At 41.0% G+C, this 16,549-nt stretch overlaps 1 protein-coding gene across 1 annotated transcript in view; it reads left to right on the top strand.

Annotated features, from left to right (window-relative positions):
- The window catches only part of fbn2b (fibrillin 2b), a 178,915-nt gene that overhangs the window by 133,133 nt on the left and 29,233 nt on the right, over positions 1–16,549 (top strand). The window contains 14 exon segments of the mRNA XM_052037856.1: positions 281–403; positions 3,039–3,164; positions 3,676–3,798; positions 4,320–4,442; positions 5,609–5,770; positions 6,575–6,643; positions 6,726–6,851; positions 8,443–8,568; positions 11,817–11,966; positions 12,476–12,547; positions 13,794–13,919; positions 14,020–14,145; positions 16,028–16,153; positions 16,339–16,455. Of these exon segments, the coding sequence (XP_051893816.1) occupies positions 281–403; positions 3,039–3,164; positions 3,676–3,798; positions 4,320–4,442; positions 5,609–5,770; positions 6,575–6,643; positions 6,726–6,851; positions 8,443–8,568; positions 11,817–11,966; positions 12,476–12,547; positions 13,794–13,919; positions 14,020–14,145; positions 16,028–16,153; positions 16,339–16,455 (1,695 nt within the window).

Raw genomic sequence — 16,549 nt, 5'->3', positions numbered from 1 at the left:
GAAGTGAATTAGTTGAGGCATTAATACATTTCCACAGCTATAGATAGTAACAATATAACCTGGAGATTGCTGAGTTGCAGTACCTTATTATTGTTGGGGTATTGTTCAACATCTATAGGCATGATGGAAACTAAAGCACTACTTTAAGACTGTGCTGCAGCCAAGTGCTGAAGATCAAGGAGGTTCCAACCCTGACCATTAGACACTAGCCCAATGCAGTGAAGGATTTATTATGCACTTGAGATTTGACTTCTGGTGATCCTTGATTGTTCTGTTGCAGATCTGGATGAGTGCGCGACCGAGGAGCACCAGTGCAACCCCAGTGCCAACTGCATGAACACACCTGGCTCATATCGCTGTGCCTGTAAGGATGGCTTCAGTGGGGATGGCTTCAGCTGCTCAGGTAATGAGGTCTTGATGAGAAGATAAGAGAGAGAGAGGGAGATAGTGATTGACTGCATTCTGCCTGGGATGTTGGGCTGCTGCATCATGCTCTGAGAACATGGGCACTTCTGGATAGGCTGATGAGTCTGGTGATCAGTTGTTGGATTATGATGGTTTTGTGGCTCTGAAGCTACTTTTCCTGCATTTGTCTCTGATACTTTCTTGAGAGCCTTGTAACCCCTAATCTCCCAGCAGCAAACACTGTCGTCTCCAGAATCTGCAGGAACTACCTCAAGAGATTCTCATGAGCCGCACCTCCCAGTATTACATTCCTAATCCCCCGGTCTTGCTAGTGAAATGTGCTGCCAGATTTTTCTCATCTCCAGCAAGCTCAATTGTTTCAGTTTGACTTAAAGGTGGATTGAATTTTGTCAATGTTCCATGCTGAGTTGTAATTGATGAGAACTGCTCAGATACTGCTGGCTTTCTGTACAGGTGTGTAATCAGTGTCTTGGAAAGGAGTATCTGAATGTTTCTCAACAGTTGCATCCCAGCTTCTAAGTTGGTCGGTAGTTTACCCAAAGGGCAGAGTCTTACTGTAAACAGCAGATGTATCAAAAGCATCTTATCCAACAAAATCAGTCTGAGAGAAAGAATCACTTTAGCAATGAACAGTAAATACCACAGCACATTCAGAGAGAGCTGCCTGCAGCCACAAATCTCATACAGTTTAAGTTGTTGCTGATTAGGCTATGCCATTATTTCTAACAGAGGATGTTCTCATTTAATGCCTCCCACACCCATCCATCCCTGAAGGAACCTGTATTTCAGCAAAATACAAAGAAGAAACCTTTATTTACAGGAAGAAATTAACCATCTTACTCAAGTTTCTGTATCAACTCTCAGTACAGGATTCATCAGCAATCCAGTGCACTCAAAATGAAATAAGTTAATCCTTCAGACAATTTAACATGTAGGTTTTCTGTTCCCTCTGAAACTGCACTACAGCAGCAACACAACAGAGCATGTTTATACGTAGATACACTGCAGTATAAATGGGATGAATCTCTCAACAGTGGGACCCACTGAAACATAAATGGTTGGATCTTATGGCACTGGAAACCTCTGTTATGTACAGGAAGGATCCAACAACACCGAGAAGCCTCACCATATATATAAATGGGAAGACCTCCCGACACTGGAATACACTATAAAGAAATGGTGAGGTTCCCTCATACCTGGGACTATCTACATATAAATGGGGATGGGGGTAGTGGGATCTTCCAACACTTGAAATGGGGAGAATCCCCAGTACTGAGATCCCTGCGACATGAATGGACAAGATTGTCAAATGTAAATAGGTGCTTCCCCAACACATGCCATATAATTGGGGAGGATCTATCAACACCTGGACCCCATGGAATATAAATAGTTGTTTCCCCTGATGCACAGATTTTATGCCACATAGACATGAAGGATTCCCTGTCACTGCAGCCCTTGATATATAAGTGTGTAGATCCTCTTAATTTGCAACCCTTGTGTATAACTGGGAAAGATTTCCCACCACTGGAACCTCCAAAAAAAAACTAAATGGATGAACTCTTTCTATTTGAATAGGTTGTAAACATTAGGCATCAGAAAGCTAGAACAACAGAATCTGGGAAACAATCGGTGGAGATTTCCTCTTCCCCATGATAGTCAGGTGACTACTTGTTAAAATGATGAAATGAGACATATGCCAATTAAAAAAAGACAGGTTGTAAGATCACTTTTTTTTGGAGAAAGAATTCAAGCAGAAAAGCTTCCAGTCATGTGAAACCTTCCTCATTTATATGCAAGGGTTGCAATATAAGAGGAACCACCCACTTACGTTTCAGGGGTTGCAGTGACAGGGAATCCTCCACATCTGTGTGGCATAAAATCCATTGGATGGGATGAGTTTTGGCTCCAACTATGTGACAGTTTGACAGCATGGCAGGTCCTGTCAGGTTCTGGTATTTTTCAGGTAAACGTTCTTTTTCGCAGACTCTGTAGGCTGGTGGTGTGGGAGCAGTCAATGCAATATCTTTGCTTATGCAGTTGCTTACAGTTTGAATCTTACAATGGTTACATATGTGGAATGGAATTGTCAATAAAATTAATTACTTCAAAGATGCTGAGATATTCCTGATGCCTCAATCAAGTTCATGTTAACTGGTCGGTGTTTCTTCCAAGCCACAAAAGGGAATATTTATTATTACCTCTAGCTAAGTATTTATAATTAACAAACAAATTAGTATATCAAGTTAATAACAGAGAGTAGGGGAGGTGGGACTTCCTTCAGGATATTATCCCATGTACACAAGGGTTTCTCTATGCACAAAAATCAAAAGAACATTAGATGCTGGAAATTTGAAATAAAGTTCCTCTCTTTCCCAGTTCCGACAAAGGGTTGCAGACCCAAAATATTGGCAGTTCTCTTTCCACAGATGATGCCTGACCTGCTGTGTTTTTTCAAGCATTTTCTGTTTTTATTTTTCTATGCACAATGTGGCCTGTATCTACAAGGAATCCTGATATCCAGGAGAGTTGTCTACGCAAATCTCTAAGACTATGTTTTGCACCAGTAAAAGCTATAGAGTACTGCTAACTAGTTGACCTATGTTTCTGTGCAGATGTTGATGAGTGTGCAGAAAATGTGAATCTGTGTGAGAACGGCCAGTGTCTGAATGCTCCTGGGGGATACCGCTGTGAATGCGAAATGGGATTCACGCCAACGGAAGACAGCAAGGCTTGCCAAGGTAAGGCTGCAAGAAAGGCTTCACTACAAGGTCCCAAGGCAGTCACATTCCACTGAATGTTCAGTCCCACTGCTTAAAACATAGCTGCCGTTTAGCAGGCACAGGTGCCTAGATACACATTCACACATCCTGCCAATAACCAGGATCTTTCACTCCCTCCCCTATCCCAAGGCTGAATTTGGGCTTCCTTTTGTGCATTCTCTAATTATAGAGTTCCACCAGATGGATAAGCACTTGTCAGATTAAAACAATCTACTTAAAGATCCATAGAATCGCTGGAGGTATTAATCTTGTACCTGTGTGTACCTAAAATCAGATCATTAGTTCCTACCTGTAATATATCCAAGAATTCAGGTTTTGGCGATGATTTGCTTATCAGGTATGCTGATAAATATTGAACATGCACACAAGGTTCTGTGTAATCTTTGATGCAACAGCACAGAAACTACAGCTGATCTGTCAGATTTTTGTCTTTCACGGTTCCACTAATATCACCATGTGTTTTGTTCAGATATTGATGAATGCACCTTCCAGAACATTTGTGTTTTCGGCACTTGCCAGAACCTACCTGGAATGTTCCGCTGTGTTTGTGATGATGGTTACGAGCTGGATAGAAGTGGTGGCAATTGCACAGGTGAGTTGTCATGGAGCAATGTGGAATTCAACTTTGTTAACACAATGGCCTTTAACTGATCAGTGAGCAGTTCAAACAGGTAAGGTTAAAACAGTAGTATGGCAAAATTTTGATTTATAGAACAAGGTACTAATCTCTTTCAGTAGATGTTGTATTAGCAACATGTAGGATCTATCTACAGACTTTAAACCAATAACCGATGAGCTGTTCTGTCCTATGAGCTTCCTTGTGAAAGTATGTGTACTCGCATGTTTTCCATGGAGTTACCCGAATGTGTGTCCTCTGAACTTTGGAAAGAAAATGTCAAGAAACAGTGAATAATAAAGAACAAATTGTTTAGTCAGATCAGTACTGTGATGCATAGATTAAGTAATAAGTAATTATACAAGGGACCATGAGTTAGAAGGGAGTGGTTGTGTTTTAGAACCTAGTCGGTGATGGATAAATAATCAATAGTTAATTGATTGTTTGATGGGTTGGGATGATTTGCTGATTGATGGTTGCTGGGATTATGTTCACAGATATCAATGAATGTGCTGATCCAGTGAACTGTATCAATGGCCTTTGCGTGAACACCCCTGGTGGCTACCTGTGTAACTGCCCCACAGATTTTGAGCTGAACCCCACAGGGGTTGGTTGTGTGGGTAAGTGTCCCTTCAGCTTTTGGGTTATTTAACATTCAAAGGTTCTATTGAAACAAAGGCACAAATTATAGAATGTGGCAGGAAGCCAATGAAACCAGCAGCTCTGAGTCATCAGGAGGGTCCTCAGGGATAACTAACCACCATATTCATATCACAGGGCTTTCTTTAGTAATAGAATATTAATATTCTGCAACCTAATTATCCCTAGATTGTGAAAAATCAAATGTATTTCAGTGTGCACATTATAAACTTTCATAAAATATTAGTATTCCGTTTCTCCCTGGAGTCCTGCTGGTTGGGAGGGGAGATTAAATCCCATCATCCCTCTCTATAATAGAAAGGTACGAGGCACAATTACAGAACTACCTTCTATGGTACACATAGCTTCATCCTCACCAACGTACAGTTTATTGTACCATAAAGTCAACCCTACTCATTTAGTGCTCTTCTGCAGACCTTGTGCAACTCATCATGGATATTCTCCATCCTGCCACAATCTTCTGAGGGGAAACTACCAAACAACCCCTCATAGATAAATATCCAGAATATTCACTCATCTTTCCTTCTCTACTGTTCATTTCTGGCCTCCTCACATCCACTGATAATTGCCACATGCCCCATACCAAAGCTTTGTCCCAGTAACAACCAGATATACTGTGCCACAATACTTCCAATGAAGCACTTTATGTTTGAGCATGCTTCTCTCTCACAACTGTCAGCTAAAGGTTAAGATCTCTAGCAGTGGTGATTGAGCCTTCTATTCCCCAGTGCTCTCTTTTATAAGAGTATGTTTCAAATAAACAAAAATCCTGCACTGCATTAAAATGGTGGTGTGGGGAGAGGTGGTTCAGTTTCTTGTATAAGGTTGATAACTGTGGAGAAGGAAACAGTTTACATTTCAGGTCAATGACCTTTCATCAGAAGTGAAGAGTTAGAAGGTTAAAACCTGAAGAGTTCCTTCACTCATTACTTAGAGCAGTCACAAGCAAAATGACACCAGTGTGAAATACTGTAGATATTGTCTTACAAGAAATATTGGGCAATCCAAGTTTTTTTGTTACATCAGTAACTCCGCATTCTGAGTGATACTCAGTGGTTCTCAGGTTTCTTCTGTATATGAAATGGCCACACTCCAAACTCACTGCTTGTTCTTTGCTTTATTACAGACACTCGAGTTGGTAACTGCTTTCTTGAGACATTGCCAAGGGGAGATGGCGGCATTTCATGCAGTGCAGAGATTGGTGTTGGCGTCACTCGAGCCTCGTGTTGCTGCTCCTTAGGAAGAGCATGGGGAAACCCCTGCGAATTCTGCCCCCCTGTCAATTCAAGTAAGTGCACCCAGTGCATTTCAGCTACTGCATCCTGGGTTTTAATTGTGGATCCAGCTCTGGAGCCATTGAAGAGACATTAGACAATTGACATCAAGGTGCAGGAAGTGTATCCTTCTGCTAGATGGTTCAAGGAGAAATGGTGTGTATTTCAATGGGATATAATCCCTGCCACCTGCTACACACACTGAATATCTCTGCATGTTCCAATCAGCCACAGTTATTGCAGAATGCTGAAATTTTACAGCTTGAAATCGAGCAGTACCAACCTGACACCTGGCCAGGTAACTTTGACTCTTGCTGAGTTAGTGATTGCAGTAAGGTGGAGCATTACTGGCCTCAATATCCCAGGGGTTTGGTTGCATGTGTACTGTGCAGTACTTCAACAGCCAGGAACCAGCATGACGCTTCATCTTATGAGCAGCAATCATCTTCTTGAACCTCAGTTCTTTTACAGAGTGAAGTGTTGATAAGAACAATACAAAGCATTCGTGTAATATGGTTGAACCCATGCTATTTAATTTTGTAGTTATTCAAAAGCCAACTATAATCACCATTTCAAAGCTGAGCGAGGATCAAGGATGCAGTACAATTGAAACATTAAAGATTAACAAGGAAGGGAACATGAAGGCTGAAAGTCAGAGAAAGATGGAAGGTTAGAAATGAGAAAGACATGAAAATTACAAACTGAGGATTGGAGATGAGGGAGAAATAAGGGAAGGATCATCTGCCAGGTAATAAACTTGCTGTTAATGGATATATTTACATTGGACATTAACTTTTACAACAACCATTCTATTGTAGCTGAGTACAAGACACTCTGTCCAGGAGGAGAAGGTTTCAGACCAAACCCCATCACTGTTATCCTTGAGGGTAGGTCAGCCATTTAATTGAAATTCCACTATAAAAATGGCACGGTGTGGATTGTGATGTGATTGTTGATTCTTCTCTACAGATATTGATGAGTGTCAGGAATTACCAGGCCTGTGCCAAGGTGGAAATTGTGTCAATACATTTGGGAGTTTCCAATGCGAGTGCCCAGCTGGTTACTACCTGAACGAGGATACCCGCATTTGTGAAGGTGAGAACAGACTGCTGGCCCAAACCTTTGTGTCTACTTCACAATTCTTGAATCAGGAAGGAGGCTGTGTTACTATAAAAATCTGCATATCTTTTTTTCTAATATATTTCTATCTGTAACATTAATTCATGACTGCCAGCAATTCTAACTCCCGTGACAGATTGATCTGCTGTGTTTTCATTTGGTAGGTGATACTGAATACACTATTTAACTAAAGCAGAAAATGTATGCACTTTAATTCCATTCCCATTTCCCACTATTTCTGAGTCGTCCTCTCATTTACCTCTCCAGACTGACCATCTCTTCCCAATGCCCATCTACTTTTTTCTCTCTAAAATGAGTTGCTGTTTTCGTGCAGTCTGACCTGCACACTCTTAAGTTAATTTCTCTATATTTTTTCAACTGTGTCCATTTTAGTTTCTTTTTAAGTATATTTTGAAACTCTGGAGTTTTTTTCTCATTGAACAGTCAAAATTCTAGCAGAAACAGGCCACTTGGCCCGTCTTGTTACTCTATATGAGCCACCTAATCTAATAGAACATCAACTCTGTTTCCCTATTCATAGATGCTGCCTAACTTAGTGAATATTTCCTGCATTTTTCATTTATTAGCCTTTATGTTTGTCATATTCAAGCCAGGTTCATTTCTCCTTTTTGAATGTATAGACTAATTCAAAAACAGTTGGTGGTAAAGAAATCATGCTCTGTGTGAAGATCCTTTTAATATCTCTTTTGTTTTTGCTTATCTTAATTGTTATATTCATGACCAGTGGAAATAATTACCTTATCAGAGCTTTGTAACGCTCTTAACCTTCTCAACGCTGATGAAAATTAATCTAATATCGCAAGTGAACCAGTGCTACACCATCCCATTGTTTTTATATCTACTATGTCCTAACAAAGGCTCCAATGTTCAAAACACCTTGCTTTTGCGTTCTCATAGCTGCAGTTTTTTTTATGGCTTTAGCTGTTTGTACGATTTTTTACTTATTAATTTTTGGGAACTAAGCATTACTGACAAGGCCGGCTGTTATTGCCCATCCACACTGCCTCGTGTACCTGCAGATCAAGAACCCTCTCCTCCACCACTCCGTTTAAAATTTTAAAATATTTCAGATGTATTTTCTTTCCCTACTAGTATTTTGTTAAATCTATTTCTTTGCTGTTTCCCTGCTGAACTATAACTGAGACCAATATGAGTAAATTGTTGGTTTACCTTTGTCCTCCACAATCTATCACAATAAAAATCATATTTGCAAAACACAGCCAACTCTGAGTTTTATAATCAGCACATTTCAATAATGCCTAGGAATTCAGTCCCTCATACCAAATTGCTTTTATATAAGCAGTAGTAACCTACCTGTTCTGCAAAACACCTTTTGATCCCAAGCCCATTACTTTCTGCCCCTCTGTCAACTCAGTATCCAACTGAGCCCATTTTCCTTCTGTTTGCTAATTATCTGTTGTGTTGCACAAATCTATCACCCTATCAAATGCTGTTTGAAAATCCATATATGCCACATCCTCCCAATCTTCTCTATGATCCTTTGTTAATGGAATGTAATTAATTGCAACTGGATATCTTTATTCAGATATCGATGAGTGCACCACCCACATTGGGATCTGTGGGCCTGGAACATGCTACAATACCCTGGGCAACTATACCTGTGTCTGCCCTCCAGAGTACATGCAGGTCAATGGAGGAAATAACTGTATGGGTAAGACTATAAGTTTCATGAAGAATTTACAATAACAGGCATTGATCAAAACCAGAAGGAAGATAAGTCAGTTTCATTTGCAGGACTAACAGCATATTAAGAATTTAATTTAAAATAGCCATGTAGTTAAGAATGTCACCCAAAAATTGTATAATGTAATTAATATCTCCATAATTCACCAGACTTCTTCGGTGGTGTTCCCAGAAACCTCTAAAATGTAACAGATCAATGAAAGCAGCAATAGATTGTAAGCATAAGCTGATCATGTCTCTTTACCCTAGAGAAATTAGTGTACTATTTACAATTAGCATCTACTGAAAATCAATAGAAAAAGGACAGCCTGTAATTTTCCACAGGTAACACACACTTGTACAGGAGATGGCCTTGTGTTTGATGAACACTTTTACTTGGTGGGTAAAGATAATTTGTGAGTAGCAAACACTTCTGTATGATGCTGTTTATTGTGTAGCATCCACTTGTGTATAGCTGGAACTCCCATCTAGCTTCCACTTAGATGTTGTCTATATTGTTCTAACTTATATATAGCATATAGTGTTCATTTATATGTAGTACTCATTCCTATACAGTTCAGTTTTCTGTAGCAAGCACTTTCATAATACTTTTCACTCATCCATAATTTTCAATGCACTACAGCATGGCATTGTAGTAATCCGATGCATAGCATTTACTGCTATATAGAGGCCATGATAACATAGTATTCACTTACATAAGCCCTCAACCCAGTGTCATGCAATTTGTATTTGTTGGGTCCTCCATGTTGGGTGGTCCTAAAAAGTGCACACTCGTATATAGCCCTCACTAAAACGCATATATTAATAGCAGAACAGCACAGTGGCAGAGTAGTTACTGCTGCTAGCTCAAAACTCCAGTGTCCTAAGTTCAATCCTGACCTCCAGTGCTGTCTATGTGGAGTTTGTATGTTGTCCCCATAACCATGTGGGTTTCTTCCGGGTGCTCTGGTTCCTTCCACATTCCAAGTACATGCCAGTAGGCTGATTAGCAGCTGTAAATTACCTATAGTGTAGGTAAGTGGCAAAAGGATCCCAGGAGAGTTGATGGACATATGAGAGATAGGAGTAATAAATGTCTATAAAGCAGTCTGTCATTTACCTACAGCCCCACTTCAAAATGGCACCAATGTATTTTTAGTGTGCACCCCCTCATCAGGCAGTGAGTTTCAACCAAAAGAAATACTCTAGGACAGAACTCCCTTTCTTTCTATCAAATTGTAGACAAATATTGACCAATAAGTGAGATGCAGAACATAGAACAGTACAGCACAGTATGGGTCCTTTGGCCCACAATGTTTTGCTAACTTATATAAACCTACTCTACGGTCAATGGTCACAGTCACACTTCCCTCCTACACAGTCCATAACCCTCCATTTTTCTTCATCCATGTGCCTATCTAAGAGTCTCTTAAATGTCCCTATTGTATCAGCCTCTACTGCCACCCCTGACAGTGCATTCCAGGCACCCACCACTCTCTGTAAAAAAAAACCTACCTCTGACAACTCCTAAACTTTCCTCCACTCACCTTAAATGAATGTCTTCTGGTATTGGCCATTGCTGACTGGGAAAAAGGGGCTGGCTGTCCACTCTATCTATGCCTCTCATAATCTTATGCACCTCTATCAAGTCACCTCTCATCCTATATCAAGCAGTAAGCCACGTATTGCTAATTTTGCATTCTCCAATGGAGGTATTGGGGGTACTCATTCACAACAAGGGAACACATTATAAACTGACACTAAAAGTCATAAGACTTACTTTCCATCCTTTGTACCTAAAGAAGGGTGGCTATGCCAGAATTTCCTGCTGACAGTGTTACTATGATATGGTATGAGAATACATAAGAAATTGGAGCAGGACTGGCCACAGTCCTTGGAGCCTGCTTAACCATTCAACAAGATCACGGCTGATCATTTGCTCCAAACACCATTTTTCTGCTCCATTGCTAGAACTTTTGATTCCTTTCATATCCAGGAATCAATCAATCACTTTTGAACACAACCAATAACAGCCTCCACAGGTAGGGAGCTGCAAAGGTTCACCATTCTCCTTATTTCTGTCCTCAATGCCCACCCTTTTTTGAGACTGTGATCCCTAGCTCTAGACCCCTCACCAGGGAAAATATCCTTCCTGCATTTACCATGTCAGGACGTCTAAAAAATGTTGTGTGTTTGTATGAGGTTTAGTCCCTGCCATACTAAGTTTCTATTTCATTGCGGACCCACCATCCCAGGAACCAATCAGCACTCCCTATATAGCAAGTATACCTTTTTTTTAAGGCAAAGGGGCCAAAATTGTCCATAATACTCCAGTAGGATAGGAGATTTAACATATAAAGGTTCCTTCCCTCAGTTAATGGGACAGAACCTGAGTACTGAGCTGTACTTTGCTAGACTAGTATAGCTGCTGCCCCCACAACTCCAGTGACCTAGGTTTCAATGCTGACCTCTAGATCTATGTTAAGATTGCACATTCTCCCTGGTGACTGAGTGAGTTTGCTCCGAGTACTCCAGTTTCTCCTCACACCCCGAAGATGTGCGGCTTGGTAGGTTAATTGGCCACTGTAAATTACTTCTAGTGTGTGTAGTTGAGGGGTAGAACCTGAGAGGAGTTGATGGGAATGTGGGGGGAATAAAATGAAATTTGCATCGGATTAGTGTAAAAGAGTTTTCGATGGTTGGACTCAGTGGATCCAAAGGACCTATTTCTGTGCTGTGTGAATCTATGACTGCTGTAGCAGGTAATGCAACATCTGATGTACATTGATTTGCTCCCACCCCAACCTTTCACCATCACAATATGGCCTCAGGAAGTGAATAGAGAGGTGTGAGGGGGTGTGGGGGGGCAGTACAATGAAAGTAAAACAGCATCAAATGTTTCCCAGGCACATTGCAGGTATATTAGTAGACAAAATATGGCGACAAACCAGAGATATTGGGTCAGGTGGACACTACCCTGTTTTACACATTCTAAAGCTGAGAAAAGTGCTGGAGGGGCAGGGAGATTTCGGAATTCAATCTGGCCTCCCCTTTGTTTTACAGGAAAATCAATGCAACCACCTTCTTTGTCCTGATACCCAAATAACAAAGCAAATAAACAAAGCAACGCATTACGATTTGTTTATAAGGTGTGTTCAGATCTCAGCTACAGATTGAGAACTGGGTGTTATATTCCCTGGACTGGTCTAACTACACCTATGTTCTGAATTGTACCAGATATGAGGAAGAGTGTCTGCTACCGTAACTTCAATGACACGTGCGAGAACGAGCTCTCATTCAACATGACCAAGAAGATGTGCTGCTGCTCGTACAACGTGGGCAAAGGCTGGAACAAGCCGTGTGAACCCTGCCCAACCCCAGCCACATGTGAGTCAGGGTCAGATATGGGTCATGGAAAGGCAAAAGGAGTGCATGTACTATATATTGCAGAAAAAGCTGCAACGTGGTTTTGGATAATGCTGTGTGTACTGACAGAGAGTGGTGTGTATTCTGGTGCTCAATGCTGTGAACAGTGAGGGTAATGGCGTGCATACTGGTGTCAGTGGCATGGGTGGTGATGAACACTGCTGTTGATAGTGATGGACTGATGTGGCTGGTGAAGGACAGTGGTGAGGGTGGTGATGGACAGTATTGTAGATGGTGGTGAAGGTAGTGATGGACACTGTGTGGGTGTTGATGGACAGTGGTGGGGGTGTTAATGGATAGTCGGCTGAGTGGTGATGGACAGTGGTGGGTGGGGATGGACAGTGCTGCCATGGTGATGGTCAGTGCTGTGCCAATATTATGACTGTTCATGGGTTGGATCAATAACGCTATAGTGACTGTGAGCGTTAACATGTCTGAGGTGAAATGATTGATTAAATCTTCTCTTGCAGCTCAATACCAGCTCCTTTGTGGAAATCAAGCTCCAGGCTTCATCATTGACATTCACACCGGCAAGCCAGTTGGTGAGTGTCGACAGCTTTCTGCAGTGACTGCAGTTGGGCGGGGGTGGGGTGGTCATGAAAAATTCAGACTAAAACTATTCCTAAATTGGCACCACGTCCTGAAGCTCGAAGGAACTGTGCTGAAAGATTAAAGAGAATTTTATCTGTTGGTTGGTGCAGTGCAGTGCAGTTGAAGCAGTTTAAAGCATGACTAAACCATACATTCTTTCTTGTAATTCTGGCATGTAAGGGGACATCGCAATCCTGCTTTGATATACCGCGTTTTTTGCAGAGCAGGGAGAGCACGTGTAGGAAGAGTGTCGACATCAGTTTAGGGTCATGCCAGTGTCTGTGGCAGAAAGACAGTGTTAGTTCGATTTATGAAGCCATTCTGCCTTGGAATTTGTTATCTGCAGCTGGTTGGGAGACTCTCAGTCTTCAGTGTCCTGTTTAGTTCATGTACTGATGAAATCCCCTTTGAATGGAACTTCAAATTATTCCTTCTGCTCCATCCAACCACCCCAAGTATAGTCAACAAAAACTATGTCTGAATATTGAGCATAAAATCTTAATGCAAAGATAGATCTGTGCAAAAATAAACTTTTATCACCCCGCCTCTTTCTCCTTTAAAACTGAGGGATCTTAGCAAGCCTCTTAAATTATTCTCTTTGCTAAATCCTTGTGTAAGCACAAAATTGGAGATACAGATGATTAAAAACAAAACTGTTCTTTAATAAATAAAATTGTTTTAATTTCAGTTGATTTTCAGGAATCTTTACAGCAATTAAAAGGTTGCAGGTTGGACTGAACCTCATACAGTCTGTTGGCTTTTTGTACCATGAGGCGTATAGATAGGGTGAATATACTCAGTCTTTTTCCCAGGGTTGAAGAATCAAGAATTAGAGGGCATAGGTTTAAGGTGAGTGGGGAAAGATTTAATAGGAACTTAAGGGGCAACTTTTTTTACACAGAGGGTGGAATGTATATGGAATGAGCTGCCAGAGGAAGTGGTTGAGGTAGGTACAGTAATACTTTTAAAAGACATTTGGACAGATACATGGATAGGAAAGATTTAGAAGGATAGGGGCTAAACGCAGGCAAATGGGACTAGCTTGGATGGGCATCTTGGTTGGCATAGACCAGTTGGGCCAAAGGGCCTGTTCCATGCTGTGTGACTCTGTGTGCTTTGGGTAACATTATTGCAGATGAACTGAACAATATTGAGAATGATTTTCAACAATAATCCCTGTGTCTGTTCTGTGTGCAGATATTGATGAGTGTCGGGAAATTCCAGGCATTTGTGCAAATGGTGTCTGTATTAACCAGATTGGAAACTTCCGCTGTGAGTGCCCAATGGGATTTAGCTACAACAACGTATTCCTGATCTGTGAAGGTAAACAGTCACCTCAGTGTAGCTTCTGTCTGTCATACCTTGACATGACATTTTCATGATGAATAATAAAATCCTGCCTTTGCTTGTTGTTTTGGGGTAGATATCGATGAGTGCACCAACGGGGATAACCTGTGCCAGAGGAACGCAGACTGCATCAACATCCCAGGCAGTTACCGCTGCGAGTGTTCTCCAGGCTTTAAACTGTCACTTAGTGGAGCCTGTGTGGGTGAGTAGAGTCAGGATGTGTTGTTTGTTTAATCTGAAGTTGTGACTTAAAGAGTGAGAAGTAGATATCGTTGAATGTTGAAATGAAAGAGAGCATCACATCACTATAGAAAGAGCAAGCAGCTGATCGCAAGCCACAAGATAATCATGAACAGGGACTACCATTCAGTCCATTTTATTGCGCTTATCCTGGCAGAAAATGCAGTCCAAATGCTGCTGACAATTTATTTGTAACTGTTGCAGAGTTTTGGCTACCACTGCTCTACCCAGGGCTCATTCTATGTTTGGGTCTAATCACACAGGGAGGATGCTTTTCATCCCTTTGAGTTTTTCCACCATTCAGTTAGATCTTTGACAGTCTCCAGCAGCTCACCTCCATTACCTTTATGCCCTTGCCAGCATTAATCCATCAATCTGCTTATTCAAATGATCACCTGCTGTTCAGAGCTAGGAAATACCAGGTTTCCAAAGTGTTTGTGTGAACAAGCACCTTCCAATATCATTCCTGTGCTGACTAGCACTAATTTGAAGGTTTTACCCACATACATATTCTGGATTATTACAACTGTTGAAACATCTATTCCAACAAACCCATTAATTATTTTTAAGCACCTCAGTTACATTGTCCCATAGTCTTCTTTGCTTAAAGAAATATAAAATTAATCATATAATTTAACTCTGTGGCTTTCTATTTCCATATGAACTTTTGTCTGTTCTGTCTACATATTTTGTCTATTTCATTCTGTATTTTTGCTACTGAAGATGATTTCACCTCTCTTTTCAGATTGGATCATCTGCAAATTAAATCACTTTGTAATGAATTTCTGAATGTAAGTTAGTGACTCATGTAATAAACTGAAATGGGTGTCACCTTGAAACTTGCCTTCAGGACGACCCCTCTCCCAGTCTGAAACTCCTAATTCATAACCTTAAACTTGACAAGTAGGTTTTTCAGCAGACAAAAACACGTAGAAATAGGTTGAACACTTATCTATTATTCAGTTTTTAATAAATCTCCATGGTTACCGCTGACAATAGAGCATTAGTGTTTATGGATTGGTGATGTTGGTAACCAAGAGATAAAGTCAGACAACATTAAAAGGGCTGATATTCCTGTTAATCTATTGTATAAAAAGGCACGTATACTAGCAAGAGATGATGAAGTGCAACTAGAGTCCTGAAATGTTTCTCATGGAATTTGCTGAGACAGATCAAGAGTGTAGAGTATTTATGGTTGTAAGATATGACCTCTGATATATTGCTAACACACAGGCAAGATCTTTTCCTGCCTATATATTGGGCTTCTTTTCCCTCCTATATATTGGGCTTCCCCTTTTCCTATCTTCAATCCTGAAGAAGGGTCCTGACCTGAAACGTTGACCACCTGCTTTTTTCCATGGATGCTGCCTGGCCTGCTGAGTTCCTCCAGCATCATCGTGTTTTTCATCTTGATTCCAGCATCTGCAGTCCTTTGTTTCTCTAATGTTAATTCTTATGTTGTACATTGAAGTGATACTATATCAATACATCGCCCACAGCTCGTGCTCAACAGAATATCCTGTCTGGTGAGTCTGTGTGCAGGATTTCCTGTCCCATTTAGTAGGTCATGTCTGCAGGACTACTTGTCCATTGGGTGCTGTATGTAGAACCCGTCACATGGGCGTTATGTGCAGGACCTCCTGTGCGATGGGTGATGTGTACAGGGCCCCCTCTCCCATGAGTAGTGTGTGTAGGACCTTTGTCCATTGGGGGCTGTGTGCAGGGCTCCCAGTCATGATCTGAGAGGCCCGGACAAATGTCGCAGTCCTTTGGAAGGTGTAAACATAAGTCACTATTCCGTGGATAGGACTGCAAATTTCATGTCCATCATCTTTTACCAACAGATCGTAATGAATGCCAAGAGATCCCAAATGTCTGCAGTCATGGAGAATGTATCGATACTGAAGGAAGTTATCGGTGTCTTTGTCAGAATGGTTTCAAAGCAACAGCTGACCAGACAATGTGCATGGGTAAGAAATCTCCCAGCGCTCCCCTGTTCACCAGTAGAGCCATGTGGATACATTGACTGAGTGTAAAATGCTGATTAACTTGTATTCTAAATATCATAAAGATAAATGGTGTGTGTGTTATATTGTATATACTGACGAGTGTGTTGTATATATTGACGAGCATGCTCTTGTGTGTTGTGTTATAGATATCGATGAGTGTGATCGGCAGCCCTGTGGAAATGGAACCTGCAAAAACACGGTTGGATCCTACAACTGCCTCTGCTTCCCTGGATTTGACCTCACTCACAACAATGACTGCATGGGTGAGGAAAATACCATCAAGATAATGCCTTTGGCAGTGTTTTATGCCTCACACTGTGAATTTATTATTTGGTTTAAAATTAATGTAAAAATATA

This window comes from Pristis pectinata, chromosome 24 (assembly GCF_009764475.1).
Source record: "Pristis pectinata isolate sPriPec2 chromosome 24, sPriPec2.1.pri, whole genome shotgun sequence".
NCBI classification, from domain to species: domain Eukaryota; kingdom Metazoa; phylum Chordata; class Chondrichthyes; order Rhinopristiformes; family Pristidae; genus Pristis; species Pristis pectinata.
This window is presented reverse-complemented; position numbering and strand designations above follow the sequence as displayed.